General features: G+C 40.6%; 1 protein-coding gene across 3 annotated transcripts in view; it reads left to right on the top strand.

The window, feature by feature from the left end:
• The window catches only part of ARMC3 (armadillo repeat containing 3), an 89,781-nt gene that overhangs the window by 35,825 nt on the left and 38,933 nt on the right, over window positions 1–15,023 (top strand). For all 3 annotated transcript variants that reach the window (XM_030550375.1, XM_030550374.1, XM_030550373.1), the window contains 6 exons: window positions 2,861–2,929; window positions 3,256–3,431; window positions 4,729–4,923; window positions 6,328–6,511; window positions 12,280–12,432; window positions 12,550–12,655. In XM_030550375.1, coding sequence (XP_030406235.1) covers window positions 2,861–2,929; window positions 3,256–3,431; window positions 4,729–4,923; window positions 6,328–6,511; window positions 12,280–12,432; window positions 12,550–12,655 — 883 coding nt within the window. The remainder of the gene's footprint in view (window positions 1–2,860; window positions 2,930–3,255; window positions 3,432–4,728; window positions 4,924–6,327; window positions 6,512–12,279; window positions 12,433–12,549; window positions 12,656–15,023) is intronic.

The following is a 15,023-nucleotide window of genomic DNA, read 5'->3' as shown; positions in this document are numbered from 1 at the left end:
TTGTTTTTGGAATGTTTCCAGATTCAGTAACAGGCAGAGCTTATCTTCCTCTTGACAGGTTCTTTGCTTTGAAGGACTTTATTCCAAAAATGCAGCTCAGCCCTCAGGTTCCAGCAAGGGCATGTCTGCAACTACTGGGACACATGGAAACTTGAGTTTTTGTGACCCAAAACATCAGGTTGCATCTTTCATGTCTCCAGGGGTGGCTCAGGATAGTTTATATACCCAACAAACATAGCTTGAACAATAAGGTGTCTGTATCCAGCCAGGTCCTACAGTCATTCACTGGTTTGTGCAGGAATCCTGTTCAACCAGAATTCCCCAACAGTCATAATAACATTGGACACTTCCCTCTTGGAATGGGGAACACATTTGGGTCCTCACGCAGACCCAGGCAAATGGTCAGAATAGGAACAGTGCTTGCACATCAATCTGTTGAAGTTAAGAGTGATCAGAAATACTTGCCTCCACTTTCTTCCCCTATTAAAAAACAAGTCCATCAAGATCATGACAGACAACATAGCATGCATGTATTATGTGAATCACCAGGACAGAGTGCGTTTCCCCCTCACTCTGCACCAAAGCAGTAAAACTTTGGAACTGGTGCACAGCCAATCAGATAGTCATCTCGGCTTCTTACTTCCTGGGCATACAAAACAACATGGTGGACAACCTCAGCAGAAATTTCTCCTTAAATTACAAATGGGAGTTGGAATTTCGAGTCCTCAACAAAATATTCCTAGCTTGGGGATTTTCAGAAGTCAATCATTTTGCCACAGTAGCCAAAACAAAGTGCAGGAAATTCTGTTCCAATGGGGTACCAGTCTCTAGGAGATGCTTTCCTCATTACATGGACAAAACATCTTTTTATGCATATACTCCAACTCCATTGCTCTTAAAGGTCCTTATTAAGATCAGGCAAGACCAAGCCAAAGTTATTTTGATTGCACTAACTTGGCCAAGATAAGTTTGGTTTCTTTACCTCATCAAACTCACCACTTGCTTTCTGTGACAGCTCCCGATCAAACTGCAACTGTTGTCTCAAGATGTGGGTCAGATGCTTCACCTCAGTCTGAATGTTCTGAAATCGCAAGATTGGTTCCTGAATGGTTCTTGGGACTAGAAGTCACTTGCTCATCAAAGGACAAAATGTACTTTTAAATAGCAGAAAGGAATCTACAAGACATCATACAAGAAATGGAGAAGATATAATCTTCGTGTAACCATCATCTTTCTCCTGTCCAGTCGTCTCTTTCCTGAGTCTTGGATTACCTGTTGGAATTGAAAAATTCAAGCCATTCTGTGAGTTCTGTCAAGGTTTAGCGGTGACAGCAGCTTTCCATGTGCCAGTAGAAGGTTTCTCAGTGTTTGCTCCTCTGACCACAGTGAGATTCCTAAAAGGATTTATCAGTCTTTTTCCACAGATTAGAGTCCCTACACCACTTTGGAATCTAAACCTCATTCTTAATCGTCTCATGGAACAGTCCTTTGAGCCACTAGCTACATGCTCACTGATACATCTGCCTATGAAGATGGCCTTTTTCATGACTGTTACTTCTGCTCAAAGGATTGGGATGATGAGAGGCTCTAATGACAGATCCTACTTACACGTTGTTCTCTAAGAATAAGGTATCTTTATGATCCCAGCTACAGTTTTTACCTTAAGTGTCTTCTGAATTTCATATCAACCAAACTATTCACTTTCCAGGGTTTTTTTCTAAGCCTCATCAGTCTGCACGTTAGTCTGCCTTTCATATATTAGATGTTAAGAGGGCATTAGCCTTTTAGTTGGACAGAACTATGCCATTCAGCAAGCCCCCTAAACTGTGTTTCTATTGCAGACAGGTGCTCCCTAAGACCTACCACTCAGAGGCTTTCTGAATGGACCTATGGATGCATTATTGCCTGTTTTGGTTTCGCTGAGATTACACCTCCCCTAAGAGTGACTGCTGACTCTACTAGATCAGTCTACATCTCTAGCCCTACTCAAAGATGTTCTGGTTGCTGAAATTTGCAGATCTGCAACATGGTCCTCAGTTCACATGTTTTCTGATGACTATGCTTGAGTTCACGCTGCAAGATCATATGCAGTAGGTAACAGTTCTTTCTTCAGACTCTGTTCCGAAACGCCTACCTTCTTAAAGGGTTACTGATAATGAGTCACCTAAAGCAGAATACCCACAGGGACACAGATCTTGAAGAACTTAAGTTACTGCACAAGGTGAGTAGCCTCTCCTTTTCCTGCGTCTTTTGATGGAATATTTCATGAATCTTGGGGATGTATCTGTAAATCAAAACAATAAAGAATGTCTTCTTTAAAAATTGTATGCACTTTGATATTTGCAAGGCTCCGTCTGTCATATGTTCACTCTGCCCATTACCATCTCACTAGGATCCAAGTTATATATCTCTCCTAGCTATAGCGATATTTATACTATAGCCTCTACAGTGGCACAGCTATGACACTGCAGCTGTGCTGCTGTAGCACCATAGTGTAGATGCTTCCCACATTGAATGAGGGTTTTTTCAGTGATGTAGTTAATCCAGCTCTCTAAGAGACGGTAGCTAAGTTGGCAGAAGAAGTCTTCTGTTGACTTAGTTCCATCTATACCAGGGGTTAACATGACCTGACTATGGTGCTCAGGGCACAAAATTTTTCACAGTCCTGAGCAACATAGCTAGATCAATCTAATTTTTAAGTGTAGAGAAGGCATAAGTCAGTTTCTCATGATCAGGGAGTAGCATTAAGCAACCTCATTTAGTTTTCACCTTGCTTTTCATTCTGTGCATCAGCTGTATTTCTACATTATTTCCATCTAACCACACAAAAATCTTCATATTTATTTTTCTGTCATTGTAGATGACGTCAGAAAATTATTAAGAGAGCTAGATGTCACAAATTCAGTCATAGCTCGGCTGGCGCCAGAAGGTAACCTGCAGTGCTCCTTTGTGAAAAAATACTGTCAAAAGTAATTTACTTTCACTGTCTGATTAGGCAATTTAATAAAAAGCTTTCTTGTAAGTTATGATTTGTCATAACACATTAGATAAGTGATTGACCTAATGCTTTTATAGCCACAATTCAGTAATTTACTGAGTATTAAGATATGTTATGTAGATTGAACAGCATATTTATAGCAATGTAAGGTAAGGTTAACAGCTAATGTTTATTGACTTTCAAATAATATTTTAACCCAATGGATGAATGCGCATATATTCTATTGAACAAAACCTAATTTTATTTTCACCCTGTAGAAGATATAGTTGTCCATGAGTTTGCCAGTCTTTGCCTAGCACATATGGCAGTTGAATATACCAGTAAAGTGCAAATATTTGAGCAAGGTGGACTAGAACCACTTATCAGATTGCTAAGTAGCCCTGATCCTGATGTTAAGAAGAACTCTGTCGAATGCATCTATCACCTCGTACAGGTAATTACAGAGGCAGATAAGCATTGTATTTTTATTTCTTTTCTAGAGATTAATCACTTTAAAATATCTGGCTCTATTCCTGTAATATCTAGAATTTATCAATTTATTAAAGAATCACTTAATTTCAAAGGGTCTGAGTCTCATCTCAGTTTCAGCTATAGTTTTACTTTACTATAGCTCTTTTGACTTCAGCTCAGTTACTCTTGATTTGCACCAGTGTGAGCAAGATCAGAATCAGACCCAAAAACGTTTGTTGAAATAAAAATCTTGCTTTTTCATTTGGCAAGTCTTTACCCCCATACTAAGGGTTACAGAAATGTCTGTCTATCTAAAACTGCACAGATAGGATGATTAAAATTGCATCTTGCCTTATTCTTACAAACAAGTCCACGGCAATGATTTTGAACTTATTCCTAAATATAGAGGAAAACTGTTGTCAGTTTTTTTTCCATATGGGAGGAAGGTATTGTAATTGACTACTTTCACAATCAGCACTAATGTCACCCATATGTTGCTTAGCAAAAGAATGGCACAGTAGTTCTTTTCAGAGGCTAGGCAAATGAATTCAGTAATGAATTAAATTCATGGCTCTCTCTTTTGGGGCATCAGAACGAGTCTTTATTCTGAATCATGTTTTGCTGTTTCTTCTCTCTTGCTATCTTCCTGACTTTGTTGCAGGGTGTATCTGGATAATTGCACCAGGTGCTTGCTTAAATTGATAAGGAAAACTACACACTGCACAGGTGCAATATGCTATTATAAACAGATTGTAACTACTTTATTCTTGTACCATTTTAATATGGTATAGTATACGCTCTTCATTGAGCAATATAGATATAGATTAGATATATAAGCAAAGGCTGAAATATTAAACAAAATCAGGTTTTTAGTTATTGAAGCCTAAGAGAGGAAACCAGACAAGTGCTTCAAAGTGTGAAAAAGTTTTTTTGTCACTATGATAACTTGAAATGATCAAACTAAATTTCATCAAACTTTTCCAAAAAATCCATATATGGACTGAGATAAGCATCAATATTTTCAGCCTCCTCAACCATAACTACACATTATAATTAATACTTTAGTAATGCAAAATTCTTTTGACTCTTTTGAATATTGTTTTGTGGAACACTTATTTCAATTTCCATTTTTAGCCCAAATGGAATGAAACCTTCCGAATTAAAAGTTGCAGAATATTAGCTCATTAATATATATGTGAAATCAGAGTGTCTTTGCTCTTTATATAAAGCCAACAGTTGTGCTATCAATTATACTTACTCAGTTTGGTATTTCACTGCAGGATTTTCAAAGCCGTGCTGCAGTTCGTGAACTAAACGCAATTCCTGCCTTGCTGGAACTGCTGAAATCTGAATATCCAGTTGTTCAATTGTTAGCTCTCAAAACCTTTGGTATAATTAGCAATGACAGAGAAACCAGGATAATACTGAGAGAAAACCAAGGATTAGATCATCTTTTTAAGATACTGGAAACTAAGGTACACTTTATTTGAAATATGAACTATAAATGTAAACTTGAAAAAGTGTGTTTCAGATATTCTGTATCCAGTCTTCATCCATGCATCCAACTAGAGAAATGAATGTCATCATTTTAAATTTGTTGTTGTGGGAAGTAAGAGCTGACAAATTGACAGAGTAAACCAAATCCAGAGAAATGTTCGTTAATGCTATTTCTTTGAAAAATATAAACAAAATAAATTTGTGCCTTTTGAATTTTTTGCCCCCTTTTGTGTAACCAGAGTAGTAATAATTAATTTGAAAAGACTGAATGTAGTATGTGTCATTAATGGGTCATTCATGAATGAGGTACTAAACATAAGGATGGCAGAATGGTGCCCAAGAAGAGCAGCAGCCTAGGTAGTTTTTGTCACTGCTGTGGTACTGATCAGTAATATGCAGAGAGCTGATAAAGTAAAGGAAATGTTTCTCTCATATTAATCATCATCTGGGAAGCAGATTTGGTTTTGTTTTTCATCCTGTCAGCTTATTCAGATAAAAATAAGATCTCATCACATCTAAGTGGTAGTTGCAAAATCTTTTTTTTTTTTTACAGCTATACCTAGTGAATGAGAGGGAGAATCACTAGTTTTCATGCTGTGTTTATTGTTTTATCATTTTGGTTCTGTTAACACTCTTTTTATAATGACATTACTGTACATTTTTCAAAGTATTTCAAATAGGAGAAGAATTCACATGGCTTAATTTTATGTGACATTTTCCATTTTCTGTATTTTGTCCAGTGCTAGTGCATAGTTTCAGAGCCAATCTTGTTCCCTTAATTTAGTCTAAACACCAATGATTCCAGGTTCCATTCCTGACTTGGATACTCCACTGCTCCAGGCAGAGGTAATACTATCCCACTGGGGGTGCTACGCAGGAATAAGCCCCCCCGCATCACATACTAAAAAAGCCAATGGGGGCTCCCTTGAGCTGCTTGGCATCCTAAGTAATTGCTTAGTCTACTTATGCCTAGCAGTGGCTCTGGCTCTGGGATCTGGAACAAGTCACTTGAGCACCTACTGCCTCAGTTCTAACCATCTGTAAAATGAATATAATTATGCTTCTTTCCCTTGTGGGAGTATCATGAGGCTTAATTATATAGTAAAACTCTTTGAAACCTTAAGATATCCAGTTTTCTCTAAAGGCCTGATCCAAAGCCCATTGAAATCAATGTGAGTCTTTCCATTTTTTTCATAATTATAACCAAACTTAACTCCATGTTAACACAGGTTGTGGAGTCCATCAACATATTTTTAAAGGTGCACAATGGATTTCATTGTGTACCAGAATGTGCAGTAATTAATTATAGTAATTATCTTAGAAGGTAGAAAAGTTAAAGATATTTTAATCCTCATTAGAAGACTTTTTATTTTTCTTACTAGGAATTTAATGATCTTCACGTGGAGGCTCTTGCCGTGGTGGCAAATTGTCTTGAGGATGTGGATACTATGCAACTACTTCAGCAGACAGGAGGTCTTAAAAAGCTGCTTTCATTTGCAGAAATGTCTACCATTCCTGATATTCAGAAGAATGCAGCAAAGGCAATTACTAAAGCAGCTTATGATCGTATGTCACTTTTTAAAGTTCTATGTTCATTTCTTATGGAAATCCTATGGGGGTGAATTTTCAGCCAGCCTGAGGGTCACTTCCCAGCCTGAGAATACTAATTGTGCTGGGAAGAAATAATTCCACAAATGAATTGCAGTTGCAAATCTTAGTGGTCAAAATAGCAAACAGGTACTAAGTTAGATATAGAAACTGCTAATATGTGGGTACAAAATGCTTTCAAAAAGGGAATCTTGGCCTCTGAAAATGTGGGCCTTTATCTTTTATTTAATGATTTTAGATACCTGATATCTCAAGCATTGTTTGTCAGAAAATATTCCTCATTGGCAGTGATTAAACCTGGATAGCAGTAATTGGGCTAGTTCCCTCTCTTAAACCTACAACTGCTCATCTAAATGTCAGGCAAGTTAGGGTATAAATTCCTGTTGCAGGGACATAATAGACTTTAAATGTCCTGCAGATTAATAATCCCTGTGGAATTAGATAGTTTTTTCTTATATTTTTATAATTATTCATAGCATGGTTCCTATTTTTGCAGACAGGTTTTTTTAATTCACCATTGAGTTCAGAATTATGCAGAACATACTCATTGCTTTTGCCCTTGAGGATGCTGCTTAAATAAGTCTATATGTGAAAATATCTCTGGTGGGAAGAGTGGAGAGTTTCTTGTGTCCTCATCTAAATCTTCTCATAACCTCCTAGTCTGACCTATTGAATATTTACAATTATTTCTATTGCAAATGCATATGAAAAGAGTGACTCTGCCCCTCCAGTCCACACTATGGATCTCTGTTCATTTTCTCCACCGGTCAATGGAAGTTCCACACATGGAATGTCAGTGAGAGTTCTGTACGTTGATGATTGGCACCATAGATCGGAGAGGAGGAGATTGTGTTAAGACTTTCATTATGTATTTTTCCAGTGTTGCTATTTTATTATGACATTCTGGGAAAAAATGAACAATAAGAATGTAAACACCATTTTTCATAGTCCTGTGACAGGTTTCTGTGTACTGCATTCCAAGTAGATTACTTATGTTCCTACAACTACAATATATTTTTATTTCTTCTTTCACACTTACTCCTTGAATATAAACACATACCTCTCTTCCCCATTTGCTCACCTTTTTTTGCATTTTGGTGTCCTACTGTTCTAACATCTACAATACGACATTCCTAAAGCACATTCTGACAAGAACTACTCATAATATATTATTGTATCATATACAATCTTATATCATTGGATATAATTGTCAGTGATGATGCATCTTCCTTCTTGTTATCTTTCTTTACAAATGCAGTCAATGGTTTTAATATAAAGGCTTGGTCTCTTCTTCAGACTACGATATATGGTGTAGATCAGTGGTCTTCAACCTTTTTATGTCCAAGATCATTTTTTGAATTTAAGAGCCACCCAGGATCTACCTTACCCCTTCCCTGAGGCCCTCCCCTTCCTCAAAACCCCACCCCACTCACTTCATCCCCCCCCTTCTTTGTCACTTGCTCTCTTCCACCTTCACTTTCACCCAGCTGGGGTAGGGAGTTGGGCTTCGGGAGGTGCTGTGGGCTCTGCGCTGAGGCTGAGGGGTTCGCAGTGTAGGAGGGGGCTATCATAAACAGATTGTTAAGGGTTAATGTCCCTTCTACCTGTGAAGGGTTACAAGCTGGGAACTGGACACCTGACCAGAAGACCAATCAGAAGACAAGATACTTTTAAATTTGGGTGGAGGGAAGCTTTTGTGTGTGTTCTTTGTCCGTTGTGTGTTCTTCTCTCGGAGGGTCTGAGAGAGACCAGACATTACTACAGGCTCTCTAAGTTTCTTTTCAAATAGTAAGTAAAAACAGGCGGTTTAGGCTTTTTGATTGTTTTACTCTATTTGCAATTGTGGATCTGGCTGGTTAACTTTTATATGTGTAGTTGCTGGGAATATTTTGATTTGTATTGGTACTGGGGGAAAAGTCTCTTTCTGGTGTCTGTAAGCTATAGGATCCTGTATATTTACATCTTGAAGTTACAGAGATAATTCTTTACTTTTTCCTTTCTTTTATTAAAAGATTTCTTTTAGAGAACCTGATTGATTTTTTTTTCTTGTTCCCTTATTTTATTCCAGGGGATTGGGATACTCACCAGAACGGGTGGGGGAGACGGGAGGGGGGAGAGATAGAATCTCTGTCTGTTTTCCTTGAATCTGTTTGCCTCTTTGTGGAAGGGAAAGGAGATGCTTCTCTGTATGGTGATTTAAGAGGTTGGATCAGTATCTCTCAGGATAGCTCAGGGAGGGAAATTCTGGGAGGGGAAAAGGTGCGGGAATGGTTTATTTCTCCTTGTTTTAAGAACCCAAGGGATCTGGGTTCTTGGGGTCCCCAGGGAAGGTTGGGGAGGTCAGAGTGCCCCAAAACACTATATTTTTGGGTGGTGGCAGCACTATCAGATCTAAGGTGGTAATTAAGCTTAGAGGATTCAGGTGCTAGTATCTCATTTTCTGAACTCTTAAGATTCAGATCTGAGAAGGAATGCTATGACAGCCACCCAGGATCTACCTCATCCCTTCCCTGAGGCCCCGCCCCTTCCTCAAAACCCCACCCCACTCACTCCATCCCCCCTTTCTCTGTCACTTGCTCTCCCCCACCTTCACTTTCACCGAGCTGGGGTAGGGAGTTGGGCTTCGGGAGGTGCTGTGGGCTCTGCGCTGAGGCTGAGGGGTTCGCAGTGTAGGAGGGAGCTTTGGGCTTAGCCTTGGGCAAGCGGTTGGGGTGCAGGAGCGGGTGAGGGGTGCAAGCTCTGGGAGAGAGTTTGGGTACAGGAGGCGGCTCCAGACTGGGACAGAGTGTTGGGGTACAGGAGGAGTTGCAGGGTGCTTGCTCTGGGAGCGGGGTCAGGGCTGGGGCAAGGGGTTGGAGTGCAGGAGGGGGTATGGAGTGCTGGCTCTGGAAGAGGGCTCAGGGCTGGTTTGGGGTGCTGGCTCTGAGAGGGGGCTCAGGGCTGAGGCTTAGGGTGTGGCCTCTCGCTGGGCAGCACTTACCTCTGGCAGCTCCCGGTTGGTGGTGCAGCATGGCTGCTGCTAAGGCAGGCTCCCCGCCTACCCTGGCCCCATGCTGCTCACGGAAAGGGCCAACACACCCCTGCAGCCCCTTTGGGCTGCCCCTCTCTGCAAGCACTGCCCCTGCAGCTCCTATAGGCCACAGCTCCCTGTTCCCAGCCAATGGGAGCTGCGGGGATGGTGCTTACAGGCCAGAGCAACTGCGGACGGGTGACCCCTGCCCCTCCGCCCCCAGAGCCGCGGGGCCAGACTGGCCACTTCCAGGAGTGGCGTGGGGTCTGGGCAGGCAGGGAGCCTATCTTAGCAGCAGCCCCGCTGCACTGCCGGAGATTGCGATCGACTGGGAGATCCTCTAGGATCAGTCAATCACGATCAACCGGTTGGTGACCACTGGTGTAGATGAAACAAGTTAGAAAAATAGAGGTTAGAGAAGAAAATAAGAATATTTGCCTCAAAACTCTAGGATTTAGGGTGAGTGAAAGTTAGATGAAGGGACGACATGTTTTACTGGACTACTGTGAAACTTTGTCCAATAAATTAGCTCCTAGACATGGCACCAGGAAGAGAGGGAGATGTTAAATACATTGCAGCTCACCAGGTTCATGATCTAAAGTTAACTTCTTAGCTGAAGAAAAGGTGGAACAGTAGCAATTACCAGGACTAGTGTAGGGGAAAATCAGAATCAGCAGTATGCAATTGTGTTTTGGGGATTTTTTTGTACTGTAAAGGTACTGAACATGCAGCATTTGTAAATTCATTGCATTAGTAGCATGCACAGTGTCTGGTGTAGTACTCAATTATTCCTCTGATTAAAATGTAAGTGCATGATTTCTTGGGCAGAAATCCAATATAGTACATTATAATTCTGAGTCAGCATGTGACTTCATCATTAAAATCTGTTATAACTATACAGTAATCTGCCCTTTGCAGGTTTGGTGAACACAGCTGGATTTTGAGAACATTTCCAGCAGGGTAGAGAAAAAGAATTATAGTCTTTCATTAAAATAGAAAATTGTACCTCTGTTATGATGGTGCATGTATCTATTTTCTGACTACAACAGTTAGCTATAAACCAGTGTCAGTTTCTGAAATAAGTGGTGTTGGCAGCTGTCACTGAAGTTGCTTTTTTCCTGATATATGTGATGCTAGTAAACCCATTATTTTTTTACATGTCATCCTTCAAAAAGGTATTTGCCTTAGCTTTTCTTTGTTGGGAAAGATGTCACAAAAGGGTTACACTGTATGAACAAAGCAATTTAGGCAGCACAAATATTTTATTAAATTTTGGACACCATCTTTAGTTCAGTGCTCTGTTTATATAAGGCCAAACTGGCAGTTTAATCACTGTGCTATTAAAGATTGCTTTGTTGTGCCACAAAATTCTGGATTTAATACAGTTCCTTTGCAGGGCTTTTATTTTGTACATCCAGAGTTATGGTTTGCATTTAAATGTTATAAATAATATTAAAATTATCTTCTTTTTTTCAGTTAGATCACAGATTGAGGGCTGCATCTTGCCCTAGGCCCTGATTCAGCAAAGGATTTAAATAGTAGTGGCAAAAATGTCAAAAGTGACCAAGTGATTTATATATCTGTCCCATTGAAAGTCAATGGAACTTGAGCTCCTGAATCACTTATGACCTTTTGAAAATTTTACCCCATATGCATAACTTTAAGCACATAAATTGCCCTGTTGCTGTCAATGGGACTACTCGCAAGCATGGGTTATGCACTTGCTTAAGTGTTTTGTTGGCTCTTGGCGCTAGTGATTACAGTGATGAAGAGCAGCAGATATGCTACCCAGTGATTCCTTTGCTACAGAGTCCTGCCAGTCAGGGAGGATGCACTCTGGTGTCACTTTATTGTTACCCTGAACAGGGCTGCTGACAGCAACATGTATCCCTAGGTGAAGGGAGGGAGCTGGACATGCCCTCTAAACTTCAGACCACACCTATTCTGAGGTAGGTGAGGCCTCCAAGCTTGTTGGCCAGCCCTCCTTTGAGTGCTGTGGAAAGATCCTGTGCTGCTGCTTGTATAATAGGAAGAGATTTCCTATGCACTCTTCCTTGCCCCGGCATATCAATACAGCATAGGGCAAGACTGAGCCCTAAGACTTTCGACATTTTCTTTAAAGCTGCATTTTAATGAAGAACCAAGAGTTACACTTTTTTATCTGCCCTTGCCTTTTGTTTGGTCCATATAATACTGTGACTGGTATGGGAACCATCAAGTACACAGCTTAATTGTTCTTTTACTTCTATATTTGCCTTTAAATTTCATGTACATGACTTCTATTAGCAATAACAGAGGGGAAAAATGTATCCCTTAATGAGTATGACAGAAATGTGAAAGCTGAATCACTGAGTCTGCACAAATTCTGTGATTTTAAGACTATCAGGGAACAAACTTTCTACTGAATTTGGCTATTCAGGTTTAAAGCTTGTTATTAAAATACATCCTTTTTATATCCCTTCCCTTTTAATGCGGGTCTCTGCCCAGGAGAGGTGACAGCTGAGGAGCCAGGAGCTAGAGTGAGTGCCCTTGGTGGACCATGAGGGAGGAATATAGGTGCAATTGCCTTGAACTGTGATGTCACACACCAGGCTTCAGTCTCTCATTTGTATCAAAAGCAAGGAACAAATGTGTGAGATCAAATAGATGTCATTTTTCTCATTTGCAATCATATTTCTATGAAGATTAATGCTATTTTTGTTTGTTTTGTGGAAAGCTGAAAATAGAAAAATTTTGCATGAAGAAGAGATTGAAAAGTGCCTCATAACCCTTTTGGGAACTGACAGTGATGGTGCTAAAGCTGCTGCTTCTCAAGCTATTTCTGCTATGTGTGAGAATTTAGCTAGCAAAGATGCTTTTAGAATCCAAGGTGAGTAAATTGGGGAGGAGATGGAATTAGCTCCATTAAGCTCCATTTTGTAAGGATCATTTTACAGTTTCCCATGAGTTATTTAAAGCAGCATACATACAATTATTTTTTTTAAAGGGATTCCCCAGCTAGTTCAGTTGCTAAGCAGTGAGAATGAAGAGGTAAAAGAAGCTGCTGCCATAGCTCTGGCTAATCTCACAACAGCCAGTCCTAACAATGCAAGGTAAGTGTGCAATTAATAAATAACTGTGTAAAATACTAATCTGAACATACTTTGATTTTAAAAAATTCTCCAGTCAATGTCCTAGATCTCTAGTCAACGTCAGTGGGAGTTACACACACATAAAAGAGAGCACAGTATTGCAGTCAAGAGGCCAGACTTTAACTTGCTGCAGCTGCCAGGGGAATCTCTTGATGGTGATAAGCTGGTGTGGCTGTTCTATGCCACCTTCATTAGTCCCCAGTGTAAAGGATGTGGTCAGGACATCCCTGCACCATGGTAGTGTCCAGCTGCAGAAACTGGTCATTGAGGCTCTGGACAGCCGATGTAAATTACAGTAGCCTTTGGCTGAGCTGATCTATGCGCAGATCATGGATTGGGAATGTAAAGCTGGTTTAAATTTACTTTTCTCTTCCTACACAGTCCTGCACCAACCTAACATGGACCGGTGAATCTGATCCTAGGTCTGCTGTGCAGATCAGAAAGCATAAGTTACATTAAATATGTATACAGGATGAATGCTGTGTGAATATAATTAAGTCCTTGCCAACTTCACTTCCAAATGAAGCTCTTTTCTGAGTCATAGATGAGCCAAAGAGTAACTTTGGACTCATGAATGAGAGGGCCAAACCCTTTGCTGATACAAATCAGCATAGCTCCAGCTCACCAGCTGAGAATATGGCCCCTATTTGTTTTATATTCATATAACTAAAAAAACCCACTAACCCTTTTTTTAATTTGAAAAAAATATCCAGCCTGAGATAGTGTAATCGATATTTGTCCTAGAACATGGTTTGTTTGCTTTATGGTTTAACACTCTGGGGGCTTATAAGAAGGAACTAATACATATACATATACAACTAATACATAACTAATAAAATTGTTTTATTCTCATTAGTCCCACTTGTGACTAGAATAGCCTCAACATGATTACACAGCAATCATGTTTGGTTTTAGTTTTGTTTTTGTTTTTTGTCTCACTTGTAAACCACTGAAAGTAAGTACGTTTACTGGGAATGCAGATATTTCTTTAAAATAATGTGAATTTGCTGTGTAATCATGTTGAGGCTATTCTAGTCACAAGTGGCACTAATGAGAATAAAACAATTTTATTAGTTATGAATTAATTCCTTCTTATAAGCCCCCAGAGTGTTCAACCATAAAGCCAAGCAACATATAAATGTTTGTGTTACAAGAACAGCATAGTGGCTAACTTAAAGAGGGGTAGCCACTGGGGAAGAAGCACTGCGTCCTTGACTGAGGAAGACTGCTGAGGAGACCAAGGAGCATCCAGCAGTGAGTGAACGGTGTGATTGAACTATAGAGACATTTTGGAGTTAGGCCCCTCCAATTTTGTGTCTGCCCTGCCCGGAGGTACCTAAGGCTGTGGCAAAATGCTGCTAAAGGTCCACAATGGGATGCTACTTGAATTGAGCCTCTACAGACTATTTGGACTATAGTGGCCACACCCCAAATTGAAGGGACAGCGGTGGGAAGTAGCCCAGGGCAGTGGACTTAGACTCTTTGCTGGGAAGTGTTGCTTCCATAGGGTCCCTTCTTAAGGACTGAGGCACCTTTGCTAGGGAAGCAAGGGCCCAGAAGTCAGGTGTTCCAATCATTAGGCCACCTGGCCCTCCATGCTCCCTATTACAAAATCGGTAGAGAATGAAGGCAGATGCCCTAGTCCTTGATAAGGAAGTCTGGGCACAGGGGGAAACACCTTCATGAAAATACCTCCTCCCATAGCTTAATGGAGATGGATCAGCTGCCAAAATGAATGGCCAATCAGAATGCGCATAATCATCATCAGCAACAAATGTTCCAACAAATGGCCAACCAGCAGCAGCTTTTGATTCACAATTTAGCAGTCCAGCAGCAGCAGCAACTGGTACAGCAGGTGGTCATGATACTACAGCCATCTGATACAGCGGTGCCAGTGAAACTCAACCTAGCCATGGCCACTGCCAGTCAGGCTTACCAAGCTGCCACCTAATGACAATCCTGAAGCCTTCCTTGAAATCTTTGAGCAAGTGGCTATGGCCCCTAAACCAAAAAGCTGTTTTGCTGGCTCCATGCCTAACTGGGATGGCACAACTGTATCGTCCTTTAGAGACCCTGTTGTGGCCCGAGAGTATGCTCAGGTCAAGGCAGCCATTGATGCCTGGGACATTGTGGAAGAGATGTGCCAGCAACACTTCTGCAATGAGCGGTGCTCTCTGGAACCAAGACCCCACCCGGTTACCCAGAAATGATGAGATGAGGATAGATGTTCAGGCTTGTCCTATTTGAACAGTTCACGCAGATACTGCCTGCTGGAGGAAAACAATGGGTGATGTGACATCATTCCAAAACCCTGACTGTCTCATGGAAA

Source organism: Gopherus evgoodei, chromosome 2 (assembly GCF_007399415.2).
Source record: "Gopherus evgoodei ecotype Sinaloan lineage chromosome 2, rGopEvg1_v1.p, whole genome shotgun sequence".
NCBI classification, from domain to species: Eukaryota; Metazoa; Chordata; order Testudines; family Testudinidae; genus Gopherus; species Gopherus evgoodei.
Note: the sequence above shows the minus strand (reverse complement) of the source record. Positions and strands in the feature narration are given on the sequence as shown.